Genomic DNA, 16377 nt, shown 5'->3' with positions numbered 1-16377 from the left:
ACTGGGTTCAATTATATCTAGTTCCAAAAGTTTTTTAGTTTCTTGCTCAATGAATGCTTTGTCCTCTGAGTTATTGTCTAGAAGGTGAAGCAATCGGTCTGCATTCTGGAGATAGAAAAGGGAAAAGAGCGCTAGCTTTCATTGTAATACTATTTAGAGAACAGAATTTTAAAGAATCTTTTTTACCACCATAATTGATGTAAAAACTTTTATGCAACTGTAGGAAATCTCTACCAAGTATGATTTGTTCGCAAGAGTTGGGTATAACCAAAAAGTTAATATTAGAGTACTTCATACCAAATAAAATGAAGTTAGTTGAAACTTTACCTATAACTTGGTGAGATAAGGAAGGATCAGCCATGGAGACTCTTATTAGAAAACAGTATATTAAGTTTTAAAGAGTCGCATAATGATTTGCTTATAAATGTGTCAGAGTTTCCTGTGTCAAGAAGAGCTCTTACCTTGACCCTAGCAATAAAGATATAAACATCAGGATTGAGTGAGTTAATAGAAAAGCAAGTAGTCGAGGCTAAACTTGGTGCATGGAAGTTAGAAGCAGCAAGCGTGACAAAGTTTTTTGATGATTTGCATACTTACTTGAAATATCCTTTCTTACCACCATTGTTACATTCTGCATCTCTGCCAGGATATGATTGTAGAGGGTGACATTTACTTCTACAGAAATAACACTACTTGCTTCAGTTTCTACTAAGTCCACTAGGCTTAGTAGAAACTGAAGCAAGCTCAATAATACATTCAGAATGTTTATTAATTGTAGCAACATTACTATACTCTGTATGTGAATACATTTCGTTATTTCTTTGAGCGTTTTCCAATGAATGAGCTTGATTATAGGCCTCAGTAAGTTTGAGAGTTTTCTAGTAGTCATTGACAAATATGATAAAAGCTTAGTCCACTTATAAATGAATCGCAAATTTATTCTTCACAATGTTCTAAAGCAGAAACCTGTTTAAAGTTGCAATCTTTACTGAGTATACGTAAGGCCTGCAAAAAACTCATCAATAGATTCTCTGGATGATTTTTTACATAAAACTAAGTGATGTCTGGAAAATAATTCATTTTTAGGTTTTACAAATAAGTTTTTCAGGATTTTTATAGCACCATCAAATGATTTAATGTCAGCAATATAGTCAAACACGGATGTATATATATATATATATATATATATATATATATATATATATATATATATATATATATATATACATACATATACATATACATATACATATACATATATATATATATATATATATATATATATATATATATATATATATATATATATATATATATATATATATATATATATATATATATATATATATACATATACATATACATATATATATATATATATATATATATATATATATATATATATATATTTATGTATATATATATATACACAAGGTTGGTATATGTATATATATATATATATATATATATATATATATATACATATATATATACATATATATATATATATATATATATGTATGTATATATATACACAAGGTTGGTATATGTATATATATATATATATATATATATATATATATATATATATATATATATATATATATATATATATATATATATATATATATTGAAATATATATATATATATAAATGTATATATATATATATATACATATATATATATATATATATATATATATATATATATATATATATATATATATATATATATATATATATATATATATATATATATATATATATATATATATATATAGATCTATAGTTTGTTGGCTTTGGGAAGAGCGGAAGGAAAAAAGTGATTCTTACGCCAACATATACGTCACTTTTAATTACTTTTAACTTTCGTCCAACATTTCCGTGTTGGACGAAAGTAAAAACCATTAATTTAATTACAAATTAATCGTTTTTTTAAAAAACCACAAAAACGCAAATTTAATTGACCAGAATGTTTTTAAAAACATTCTGAATGTTTTTAAAACATTTTGAATGTTTTTAACAATATAAACAATGTTTTGATTTTAATTTTTTTTAATAAAATGTTTTTATTTTTATTTTTTTTAATAAAATGTTTTTATTTTTATTTTTTTTACTGTAAATCATGCGCGGAGTGTTGCTACATCAACTATCTTATAGCCTGACTCGCAAGGGAGTGCTGCTACATCGACTGACAAATAGCCTGACTCGCAAGGGAGTGCTGCTACATCGACTGACAAATAGCCTGACCCGCAAGGGAGTGCTGCTACATCGACTGAGGGTTTGGTTGGGGCAGGCAGTCTATCATTATTAAAAAAAAAAAATTCCGGTCTTGCATTTTAATTTTTACTTTTTGTCAACAAAATATGGAAAAAACTTTCGGACAACATCTAAGGGTTCTATATATATATATATATAAATATATATATATATATATATATATATATATATATATATATATATATATATATATATATATATATATATATATATATATATATATATATGTATATATATATATATATATATATGTATATATACATATTATTATTATTGCTCTGTTCTTTAAGAACATTGAGCACTCTATTTGTAAAATACACTAACATAATTTTCATATATATATATATATATATATATTGAGATATATATATATATATTGAGATATATATATGTATATATATATGCATACATATATATATATATATATATATATATATTGAGATATATATATATATATTGAGATATATATATGTATATATATATGCATACATATATATATATATATATATATATATATATATATATATATATACATACATATATATATATACATACATATATATATATATACATACATATATATATGCATACATATATACTCATATATATATATACACTTATATATATATATATATATATTATAATATATATATGCACTTATATATATATATACACTTATATATATATATACACTTATATATATATATATATATATTATAATATATATATAGATAAAATGTATAAATATATATAATCATTCATGATTATAAATTTAAAAAATATTTTTCCAAGGAAACCCTTTATCAATAAACCAATCAAGTTATGAATGTGGCAGCTTTGGTTCGATTTCGTTGTTTACACTTTATTTTGTTGTATCACCATTGGAGTCATATCTATTTCAAGTCATAAACATGAATTTGACTTCGAATCTCTCAACTTCTGTTATAATGATAAAACCAGATGCAACTTATATAAATTATGATGGTGCTGCTGTTGGATTTACATATCAAGCAATATCTATTAATTCACAAAACTACTTTGTAAATATAACTAGTACTTTCAAAGTTAGTTTTTACTTTTTTTTTTCTTAATAGAAACATCTATATCTTTTTGTTAAAATAAATATTTTTTTAATTTGAAATTTAATTATTAATGAAATTTATGTTTTCTAATGGTATGTAATTTAAATGGTATGTAATTTAAAGTATAGTTAAAATAAAAAATTTAAATTCATGACTTATTAGCTGTTAAAGGGGGTGCTTTAGTAGGTTTAATGAATGTGAAGTTAATACTTTTTCCTGCGCAAAAAATCTTTTATCTTACCAAGATAAGCTATTTCTCTCTATTATATAGCCTTCAAAGTTCAAAGAATTTCAGTTCATAACAAGGCTATCATACTTAGCTGAATAAAGGTTGGCCAAATTTTGCTTTTCTTGCAAAGATTTTTCATTAAGCATAAAATTTATTTAATGGTACATTATAAAGAATAACAAATTTTATTTTAAAATATTTTGTTTTGCCTACACATATCCTTTTTATTATGCCAAAACTGTGATCTCTTTGGAATATTTAAGTTATATTTTGATATTGTTTACATATTTATATTTCTTTTTTCCAGTCTTTTGTCATATTTTACTAGTTTTAACAAGAACAGAAACAGAATGGATAGTTTGATCAATTTCAGCATCTGATTTGTTTATGATTGTCACATATTGTTTTCAGCAGATGTCTGTGCCATTTATTATATCATCATAATTTATGATGTCACCATTATTGTTTTCAGAGCAGATATCTGTTTCATTTATCATATCATTGTTTATGATGTCACCATTATTGTTTTCAGAGCAGATATCTGTGCCATTTATCATATCATCGTTGTTTATGATGTCACCATTATTGTTTTCAAAGCAGATATCTGTGCCATTTATCATATCATCATCGTTTATGATGTCACCATTATCGTTTTCAGAGCAAATATCTGTGCCATTTATCATATCATCAATGTCATTATCATTAAAATCTAACATTTGGTTATAACTTTCAAGCATAAATATTTATGATTAGTTTGCTATCACAACATTACAATTGTTTTGCTATCACAAGCTTTTTAATTATAACTTTCTTTTTTGAAACAGTGTTTACTAAAATTCAAACTGAATCAGTTATACTTATATATCTATATATATATATATATATATATATATATATATATATATATATATATATATATATATATATATATATTATATATATATGCGGTAGTGGTGTAGTGGTAAAGCGTATATATGGATGCGGTATATGGATGGATATGGAGCGTATATATGGATGCGGTAGTGGTGTAGTGGTAGAGCGCTCGCTTCATAAGCGAGAGGTTCCAAGTTCGATCCCCACCACGTCCCTGGTAGTACCGCGCTCAACTTGTTTCTCCGCGCAGCGGTCTTGTTCGTCAAGGTTCGTGTTTCGGAGTTATAGAGTTGAGAGAGGGTTATAACCACAATTAAGTAGCCTCCTCATCTGTAGTGGCCTTCTGGGCCTTGGGGAGGTGAATTAACAAAAAAAAAAAAAAAAAAAAAAAAATATATAAGGTAAGTATGGGTATTAAGGCCCACCTAAAAAAATGAAAATGTAAAGAAATGCTGATTTTTTTTTGCTGCCAGTGATAAAACCAGATAACTCTAATATTTTAATGTCGAAAAAAAGTTTCACAATTTATTTTTTCCCTAAGTTTGGATTAGTGGGCCTTATTACCGCCGGGCCTTAATACCCACACTTACCTTATATATATATATATATATATATATATATATATATATATACACCTTCCGGACGAAAAAAATGATATATATACACCTTCCGGATGAAAAAAATGAGACCACATATGCACAACTTTTGTTTGTGTTTTTACAATTTTAGGCGAGTCATACAATAACTTCTTTTGTATTTTATGAAACCCATTGTTTGATTTATCAGGTGCATATATGTTCATGTGTTCATTATTATTTCTGATTTACCCAAAAATATTTATTTTAGAAATGAATTCATCAGCTTTGACACTTGACTATCTTTTTAAAGCGGGTCATAAAGACCTCTTTAGAGTCTTTGATAAAATTAACTGGTATACCTAAGGCAACAGTTGCAAGATATTTAAAGAAAATGAGGGAAGGAATGAACTTGGAGAGAAAGAAAGGAAGTGGTAGACCAAGAAAACTTAATTTAAAGGACCAACAACAGTTGATTCAATTAGCTCGAAAAGATGACACATAATTCTCCCAAGATATTCAAATTGAATTAATCAAAAAAGGCAGTCCCGAGGTTGCTCCCAGAACCATTGCTCGATATCTTAACCGAAGTGGATACTTTAGTTTCATCCCAAGGAATTAAGAAAAATGAGGTCGACAATAATTTGCCGACCTCAATCTTTTTGAGGTCGGCATCAGGTTGGCAAAAATTATTTGATACAAAGGTCTAATTATAAAACATTAAAATGAGGTCAGCAATTTTTTGCCGATCTCACATACTTTTAGGTTGGCAGTTAGGTTGGCATTGCCGAATGCTGACCCTAATTCCGAGTGTTGCAGTTTCGATTCCAAAAATCAACCCTTATTGACTCCTGTTCAACAAGAAAATAGGGTAAAATGGTGTGAAGAACAACGAAGAACAAGATGCAATCAATGGATATTTAGTGACGAGAGTCGTTTCGAGTTATTTCGAACTTGAGAAGGTTAATGAGCAAAGAAATGACGGAGAATGGGCAAACCAAAGTTAAAACAGACTCTCATGGTTTGGGGGAGATTAATTCCAAAGGTAAAACATCATTGCTTATAATCAAGGACACTGTGAACAGTGAAAAATACAAAGAAATACTTTTTGAAGCTGAGCCAACTCTAAAAAATCTTTTCCCAAGGAGTTTTATATTTCAACAGGATCGGGTTACGTGCTACAATTCAAAATCAGTTTCTGAGTGGTTAACAGAACATAAATGGAAAGTTTCTTCTTGGCCCGCTAATTCACCGGATCTAAACCCCATTGAAAATGTGCAAGGGTTAATGAAAAAAGCAGTAGAAAAGTAAAACGAAAAAATTTAGATGATTTAGAGGTTACAGTTCAAGAAGTTTAGAACGGACTTTCCTTGGATTGTATACAGTCAATAATTGACAGTATGAACCGTCGTGTTCAAAAATGCATAGAAGTCCAAGGATGACCGGATATTGATCAATATATTATTTTAAAAATGAAGCTTTACTCTTTGTTTTCTATTGAACAATTTTATTATTCATTCATTATTTTGAAAAATAAAACTTGGTTTCATTTTTGTATGTGTGTGTGTATATATATATATATATATATATATATATATATATATATATATATATATATATATATATATATATATATATATATATATAAAAACAAACATTTTTAGGTTGGTTATGTTAACAGTACAACTCAGTTTGCAATGTCATATGCACGCTTGGCTGAAAGTTCATCAAGATTAATTATTTATCTTACACCTTTCAATGTTGTGGCAAATGTGAAGAATAGTAATGCTGATTTTAACTCCACCTTATTTCAAGCAAAGTAATAATATTTCATATTTTTTTAAACTACATAGTATGTAATACATTCAAAATCAGTTATCAGCTGAAGATTGTACTATTAATTATACAAGACTGTATAAATTTTATGCCTTGTATTTAAACATTTGAAAATAAATATTAAAGATTGGAATTAGCATTTTTTAACTTATATACCTGAGAAAACTAATTGTTTTTTTTCTCTTTTTGCTTTCTGTTTATTTTATTGCTAATTTTTTATTTTTTTTATTTGATGCATTTTCATAATACTTCACACCTCATATGAAGGGTTGAGTTAATTCAAAGGGCCCTTTGAAGAGTCCTTTTTGATAATTACTTGCTTAATACTTACTCTAAAATAATCTTTTTTGCATTTTTGCTTTGGATTTGATGGCCTGATGTGTTCCAAATAGTGTCTAGACTTTTGCTCTAGTTGCAAACATTATTTAACAAATCCTACCCTAGGGTAGGATTTAACTCATGGTTTTTTATGATTTGGGTTATTTTAGGGGGTCCTCATTCGATTGTCAATTAATATAGCATTCAAAAATCAAGTTCTTTTTAGCAAAAAAACCTAGCAAACTTTTGTTTGTTTTGTAGATAAAAAACTTCCATAGGATCCTAAAAAGGATATCACCTGACCTTTTGCCCACCTAGGTACAAAAAAAAGTAATGTATGAATTTAATTTTTATATAAAATTGAGATATTTTTGTTTTGTAATAAATAAGTAACCTATAAATTTTATGCTGACTCAGCATTTAAATAATTTTGAAAATTTTTTTAAAAATTAAAAAATATATTTTGCTAAAATATTATATAAAATATTTTGAGAAAAGTATGAAATATATTTTATAATATATATGCATCTATTAATTTACAAAATATATTTCAACAGTTAGAAGGCAGTAATTAAAATAGTAGTTTATTCATGAAATCTGCATGAATGTGGTTTAAAATTAAGGTCATACACAACAGGTGTGGATCTAGCATATTTTGATGTTTGAGGAAGCTAACTTCCAGACATAATACAATAACCTCTCAGCGTTCAAAAATTATGACTAAACAAAGTTTGAACCCTCCTCAATTTGAGGGGGTTACAAATTTTATAAGGTCATAATTTGTAAATTCAAAGATAATATTTTACACAATTTAGAATTTATCAATGAATATTATTTTATTTAAGAAAAGTACAAAAACATATTTTATAAACTTGTTGCTCTATCGTTTGGGGCAGTTGTGGCTAAAATTTTGGGGCTTGTAGCTCGCAGACTCCAATTATTGCAATTTTTTGCAAAACATCCTTATTTGACATAAGTATAAACATAAAATTTTTTGAAGTTTGTTCTATGTCAGGAAGTTAGCTTTCTCAAACATCAATAAATGCTTGATCTGCCCCTGCACAGGTTCAGTGAAGGTTACTGGTGCATATTTTAAAGCGATGTTGATACCTATATGTTGTAAAAGATCCCAAATAATTAAATTAATAATTAAAGAACTATCAAGGTTACAATTATTACCATCTTGACTATCAAAGCACCCCAAAGTATGTGCCTTTTTTATTCAATTCAAAATATAGGCATTTATTATTCAATTCAAACTATCTGAATTTATTATTTAATTCAAAGTATGTGTCTTTATTATTTAACCTACGTGTAGTTAAGATGCTCATATATCAGTTAATATGATACTTAATTCATTCTGTTCATTAAATATTGCTGTATAATGACAAAAAAAATGTTGCAAGAAATGCTGAGTCAGCATAAATAAGAAAATTGAAACCTGAATATCTCAAGAATTGTAAAAAACTGGTGGTACTAACTTTCAAATTTTCCTAGTTTTCATTAACCCTATAACCAGTTTTACATGAAGATGTGTGGTCGCTCGCAATTTTATGACCACTTTGTTTATGAATACTTTGTTTCGGCGATTTGACCGTGGCTTTTGATATGTTTTCAAAATTTAAAAATGCTTACTTATCTAAAAAAAAAATTATTAAAATCATGTTTTTAATTACATTTGGATTAATTTTTGCATGCTTAGTTTATTTAAATCATGTTTTTAATTACATTCGGAATAATTTTTATCTTTATTAATGTTTAGAAAATTAATAAACATTAATAAACAAAGAACAATTTACTTTTAATGATTGTTTAAAATATACTCACACTTGATTTAAATTATAGTTGTTGTTTTTTAAATTTAAAAATATCATTTATCATGTTAATGTAAACAAGTAAATAATTACGCATTAAAATACCATTTCATTCTTTGTTTTAATATTTGTACTTTGTTTTTTGTTTTAGTTTGTTTCAAACAAGATAAACATTTATCATAAAAAATGTATAAATAACAAAAGCAACAATTTATTAATACTTATTATAAAAATTCATCAGAAGTGTTTTCTTACTTTATTAAAAAGTGTTTCGATAATATAAAAGCATTAAAGATCAAACTTATTTAATTGTAAAGGCTTTCTGAAACATTTTTCTTTTATTTTTCAACGAAATTTTATTTATTTTTTTAAATGTATTAACTTTAATTATTCTTATATTAAAATTCGTTAAAGAGACTTTCATTGTTTTAGAAAGTCATTTTTTATGAAAATAAAGTAGTTTTTTATTTTTTAATGTTTATTGTAAAAAATGCATACTAAAACAATTTATATAATATAAATTAAAAAAAATATATACAACTGTCAATTATACTTTTAAAAAAATCATTATCAGTAAATTGTTACTTTATTTAAAAGTGTTTCGTTAATATAAAAACATTTTTTAAGAAGTTTTGATGTAATTTATTTCACTTAAGATAAAATCAGAATATTTTTCATTCAGTGCGATTTTAAAATGGTTTTTGAAATAGCCGTGGTCGAATCGTCAAAGCAAAATAAGATAACTGGATCCAATGATAAAATGATATTGGGAAATTTTGGATACAATCTGTTTATGTTTAGGGGTTGCTCAGCCCAGTTTTTTAAGGTTGCAAGGTTGCTTAAACCTACATTTTTCATATTTTATCATTTATCTCTTCTATTTTACTAATTAAGTTGAAAATTTTATCAGTATTTTATTATTTGTTACACATTTTTTTTTTCAGAGAATTAATAAGTTAAAAATAAAGTTAGTTGGCTGGCATTTAGAAAATCCAGTGTGTTATTTCACCATCCAGTTAAGTCATTACATCAGTATTGCACTACTGCTGAAATTATTGCATCATCCTGAAATTACAAATGAAACCGTTGTCTTGAATGAAAACACATTTTTACAACATTTTATTAAACTTGCCTTCTTGTCGGTTTGTGTATTATTATTTTTTTGGTGTCCACGCAAAACAAACAGGAGATCAGCTGTAACAATAAAAGAAATCAATAAAAAAATAAAAAATGTATAAAAAAAAACACTTTAAAAATAGACTAAAAAGTAAAAAACTATTTCACGGAACCCAAGGAATTTGTGTATGTATACAACCTGAAATATCAATTAATGTCAATGACTAAAAATGTTGGGCACCAATAACAACGAGTTTTACTTAGTTGCCCAACATTTTCAGTCATTGACTTTAATGGATATTTCAGGTTATGTACGTACACAAAGTCCTTGGGTTCCGTTAAATAGTTAATTTTTTACTTTTTAGTCCTTTTTTAAAATGTTGTTTTTAAAAAGTTTTTTTTATATATTTTTTATAAAACACATTATTAGACAGATATTTTCGAAAAGATTTATGGAGACTAGAAGTCAAAATGAAGTATGGTGTATTGGTCAAGCTACAGCTGTGATCTCAGGGAACATATTGCCATCTGAAAGACAAGTCTTAAAAACATTGCATTGTTGTTTTTTTTTATTCAAAAATAACAACAATGCAAGAAAAAGTGCAGGTCTTGTGACAGATCAGGTTCTAGACTTTTAGCAAAGAGCTAGAATTCTACCAAAGCAATGTTATCATTTATTTTCATTTTGTTTGAATTTTCAAATACCATTTTGTTGAATTATCAAAAGAGTTTGATATGATTAACCATAAAATCCTTTTCAAAAAACTAAAACATTATAGAATCACACAAAATTTTCTTAAGCTAATAAAAAGTTATTTACCCAACAGAAAGCAATTTGTTCATTTCGACCAATCATCACGATCTTAATTAATAAAAATAACTTGTGGGGTTCCTCAAGGATCTGTACTAGGACCATTTCTTTTTCTCATTTACATAAACAACCTCTATGAAGCATCCAATTTGATGACAGTTATGTTTGCTGATGACACAAATTTTTTTTTTATCTCATAGCGACATAAGAACACTATTTCCTTGTATGGACAATAAACAAACAAAAGTTTCTCAATGGTTTAAATCAAACAAACTTTTTCTGATTATTGAAAAAACAAAATGGTCTCTTTTGCATTCTAACTCTTAAAAGCTTTTATTTCCAATCTAGCTTCCTCCTCTTTTTATTGATGGCATTCTTATTAAGAGAGCATAATGTACTAACTTTTTAGGGGTTTCAATTGATGAAAATCTCACATGGAAAAAACATATCAAAAACATCATCTGCAAAATTTCGAAAAGTATAGGTATACTATATAAAGCAAGAAGCATGTTAAATAAACATGTTTTACTTAAACTATGTCACTTATTCATTCATTGCCAAATAAACTATGCGAATAAGGCTTGGGGTAGTGTCAATAAAAGTAAATAAGAACTTCTTCATTGCCAAAAGAAACATGCTGCACATCTTATTAATTATAAAGACCATTTTTCATATGCTAAACTTCTTTTTATTGAAATAAACATTTTAAATATATTTCAATTAAATGATTTTAATGTACTGTATTTTATGTTTAAATGTAAAACTTGTGAAGCTACGATTTCTTTTCACAATTTATTTACCTTAAAAGAAAAAAATAAATATAATTTACGAAATGATAATTTTCTTCTTCAATCAGTTTTCAGAACCAATTTAGGCAAGTATTGTATTTCTTTTTCAGGGGCGTCTCTATGAAACAAAATAGTTTTAAAACATTTTGAGTTTTCTCAAGACTGGAACTTTTTCGCAAGGAATTTAAAAAGTATCATTCTCTCAATTGAAAACATACTTATTTATTTTTAAATTTAATTATTTTGATTTATTTATAATCTTTTACGAATTCTCATATAATAAAAAATATTTATTTGACTATATACTTGTTTATTTAAATTTTGTTTTATTAATTTTATTTTTGTGTATCATGCATATTTAATTTATACATTTTATACCTATCCAGTCTTGTATTTTAGGTATTTATATAAAACGTTAATTTTTACTTCTTACTTTCGTTTTATAAACTTTATTTGTTTGCCTTATTCATTTTATACACATTAAAATATAGTTTTAAATACGAAACAATTGTGAACGGTTCTTGATGACAAGATCCTCTGATCTTCTGCAAGTCTCCGCGTTCTTATTTTATATGTAACATAATTTGTAATTTTTTATTTACATGCATTCTTCTTTTATTTATTTTATTGTAATAGTTGTTACGAAGAAATAAAAGAACAAAAAAAAAAAAAAACCATATATGTTAGCGATAGCAAACAATATTGGCGCAAGGTTATTGGCGCAGTATTGTAAACTATATCGCGCCAATATTGTCAATGTTCATGAAGTGATTTTATCCCATCTTTACAAAACTTATTTTGGACCATCTATTGGTCCGGAGGTTAAGTTGTTTCAATAATTTTATGATCAGTGGAGTAAACTTAATTCTGAATCATGAATCTTAACTGATGTATATCAAAGTGTATGGTTCACTTGTACCATCAGCAGTAGAATTTGCTGTAAATATGCTGCAAGAAACAAAAAAAATCTCACAACAATTACAAAGAATTTTTGCAACTGACAATAATTTTTTTAGAAAAAATCCTCCAGGTCAAAAGGGAATAATGTTTTGTACTCTTTTGGTTTTGGGCTCCCATCTTTTCATTTGCTTTTCAAAATGACCTGACACTGATTAAGAAATTAAATAGTTTCAAAATATTTGACAAAAAAGTAGCTGAACCTGCCATAAAAGCAGGACATTTATAGTATTTGAACTGAAGTAACTGAAGATCTTGTGAATCTCTCTTTTTTCAACAACAATGTTGATAAACAAACTAAAATGTTGATTGCACTTGAAAAGCTAGCCAAAAAAACAAAGGTAAAAAGGCTTGAAGACAAAGGATTAATAGATAAAATTGTAAGATGAACTTAGGTGACTAACAAATAGATCAAAATATGTATTTGAAGTGCTTGGATTAAATTGGACATTTATGAAGGAACATTGCCCAGATACATGGAGCACAGTAACCAAATACCAGGAAGCACATTAAGTTGTTAATTCTATGAAAGTTGTAAATGACACAGCTGAAAGAGGGGTGAAACTTGTTTCAGATTACACAAAAGTTTTGTTGAAAGATGAAATTCAATTTCAATAAGTTTTACAAACCATGGAAGAACATTCATGTCAAACTCCAGATATGCTAAAGTCCACAATTGTGAACGCATTACTGAAAAAAAGTCAACAATCAACAAGTAAAAGCAAGTGAACTATCTAAACATTGATTAAAATCATATAAATAACACTAAATTTTAAAAATGTTTAGTTAAAACTTTGTTTTAGAAAAAAAAAAAATACATTTGTTTTAATTCTCTGTTGATCCTTGAATCTGTCAAATATCAAGTTCATTGAGCAACCCCCCCCCCCCTCCCTAGATATAAAATTATCTGAATAACATTTTGTACAGTTTATTTTTTAGTTAGTTAATATTTTAATTAGCAGGTAATTAAAATATAATAAAAAGTTATTTAATAAAACACACAAAATAAAAAAGTGACAAATTTGAATGAATCCAGGTTTAACAAAAAAAAACCATTTATTTTCAGTACTTAAAATAGCCATTATTTTCAGTACATTAAAATACATTTTTAAATGCCTGGGCATGGACTCTTATCTATTTCATGCATAGTTCTTTTGGAATTGAGTTCCAACTTCTTTCAAGAATCTCCTTCAAGAGTGTTTTGCTTGTCATTTTAACGCTGCACATTTTACAACTTATCAAAGGTCAATGAGGTGCACCATGACAAAAAAAATTTATAATTTATAAATATATATATATATATATATATATATATATATATATATATATATATATATATTTGTAATGAAGATAATGTGAAGATCAGTTAAGTCCTTATGTACTTAAGGCATCCTCAAACACTAGGAGGTTCTAAAATGAATCCAAACAATTACAGACCTATTTCCATTACTTCTGTGCCATGCAAAATAATGGAGAAAATAGTTAAAAATAAGATAATGCAGCATCTACTGTCTAAAAATCTTATATCAAATTGTCAGCATGGTTTCATGAAAAAAAATCTTGTGTTACTAATTTACTTTAGACTAAGGATTTTTATGGATTTTGACCTACAATAAATCACATAAGCTTCCTGTTGACATTGTCTTTCTAGATTTCGCTAAGGCGTTTGACAAAGTTTCTTACACTAGACTGCTACTAAAGCTGAAATCCTATGGAATTGAAGGTAAAATTTTAAACTGGAATAAAGCGTTTCTTTCAAGTTGTACTCAACGTGTCCAACTCGGAAATGTAACATCGAAATGAAAAAAAATTACTAGTGGCGTTCCTCAAGGCTCAGCTTTTGGTCCAACCCTTTTTACTATCTTCATTAATGATTTACCAGAACAAATTAGTAGCAAAAATATATGTATAATGTATACAGACGACACAAAAATCCTTAGTGTGGTCAATACTGAAGAAAAAAACTTTGTCTGCAAGCTGACATTGACAATATTGTTAATTGGGTTTAAGAATGCCTTATGGAAATAAATATTAGGAAATGTAAAATAATGCATTTCAACCAGTCCAAATTTGTTTCACACCAATACTTTATTGATGACCGTGGCTCAAACAACTGTCTCAACAGAATTCAACTTGAATCAACCTCATCAGAAAGAAACCTTGGTGCTTTAATTTCCAATGACCTAAAGCAAAATTTCCAAACATCTATTGCTGCAGCCAAGTCTAACAAAATCCTTGGTATCCTAAAACACAGCTTCATAAGTAGAGATGCACAACTCTGGAATAAGTTATATACAACTTATATACGTCCACATTTAGAATTTTCCTTTACCGCTTAATGTCCTTATTTAGAAAAAGACATTTTTTTAATTGAAAGCATTCAACGGCGTGTTACAAAAGTACCGCCTGAATGAAGCCTAAATCAAAACTAATTTAGACCAGCATCTAAAACAGTTACCATAGCACATCTTTTTCCGTGGCTGCTTCAATGCTGTTACAAACTAGCTTTGCTAGTTAATGTTGAACTTACGGTTCATGTATATAAGTTCATGAGTAAAAGTTCCAGGTAACAAAAGAAAAACTATTCAAACTAAGATGAGTAAAATATATTTATTAGGTAAATTTTAACAAATATTTTAAATTTTTCTTTAACAAATTTAATATATATATATATATATATACATATATATATATATATATATATATATATATATATATATATATATATATATATATATATATATATATATATATATAATTACAAGCCATATTTTTAGAAATGGTGCTCTAAAGTTGAGATCTTTTATAAAAAATGATTATTTTAATTCAAGTGGAGATGCAGAAAATGTTGTTTTCATAATTTACTATAATGAGAAAATAATAAGCTATAAAAGTTACATGAATACTGTTGGTGGAATGGTGGCAAATGTGACTTTTCAACTTTTAGCTCTTCCTCCAAATATCATAAAAATAACTGTAAGTAATTTATCTCGCTTCTAAATTAAATTGAGTTGAAAGTTTGTTCGTTTTAGAAATAGAACCAAATTTTTATTGTCATCTTTAGTACATTTTTCAATATGTTATTTATCAAAGTTTATGTGTTAGAGTGCAGAGAATGTTTTAAGAGGGGAACCAGTTTAGCAGTTTTATTGCAGCTTCTGTTCCAGGCTTGTTCTGAATTATACACTGTATTTTAAAGAATAACAGTAAAAGAGTTATCAAAAAACATAAAAATGATTTTTTAAGGCACAAAAATGGAAAACAGTTTAAGTCTACTAAACAACTTTTTTTTATTTATTTCTATACTAAGAATTTTGTGTTAATCTTTATTATTTACTGTTTTTTTACTAGTTTTAGTTTTTATTTAAAAAAAATTATTTTTGGTGATCCCATTTTGACTTAAACAATACTACTAGACATGAGTGAAATTACAGAAATACCTACAATTTTACAAATTTGCAATTGTTTATGTGATAAACATATGAAAGGTATGAAACAGGTAAAAGTTCAATGTAAAAAAATTATAATAATAAACGTAAAAATTAATAGATAAAACTTTATTTTTTCCAATTTTCTTTGAATCAAGTGGTTAGCACTTCAAATTTGAATAAGAGTTTGACAACATTTCAATTTCCCATTTTTCTTAGTTTTGTTCTTCCATTACTTTGATATAAAATAAGGTAAAATCTTTTGCTTTG

At 26.4% G+C, this 16377-nt stretch overlaps 1 protein-coding gene across 2 annotated transcripts in view; it reads left to right on the top strand.

Moving 5' to 3' along the window:
- LOC136080874 (uncharacterized) overlaps window positions 1-16377 on the top strand; it is a 110164-nt gene that overhangs the window by 55155 nt on the left and 38632 nt on the right. For both annotated transcript variants that reach the window (XM_065798231.1, XM_065798232.1), the window contains 3 exons: window positions 3073-3344; window positions 6704-6858; window positions 15457-15655. In XM_065798231.1, coding sequence (XP_065654303.1) covers window positions 3073-3344; window positions 6704-6858; window positions 15457-15655 — 626 coding nt within the window. The remainder of the gene's footprint in view (window positions 1-3072; window positions 3345-6703; window positions 6859-15456; window positions 15656-16377) is intronic.

Source organism: Hydra vulgaris, chromosome 05, assembly GCF_038396675.1.
Source record: "Hydra vulgaris chromosome 05, alternate assembly HydraT2T_AEP".
In the NCBI taxonomy this organism is placed as follows: domain Eukaryota; kingdom Metazoa; phylum Cnidaria; class Hydrozoa; order Anthoathecata; family Hydridae; genus Hydra; species Hydra vulgaris.
Note: the sequence above shows the minus strand (reverse complement) of the source record. Positions and strands in the feature narration are given on the sequence as shown.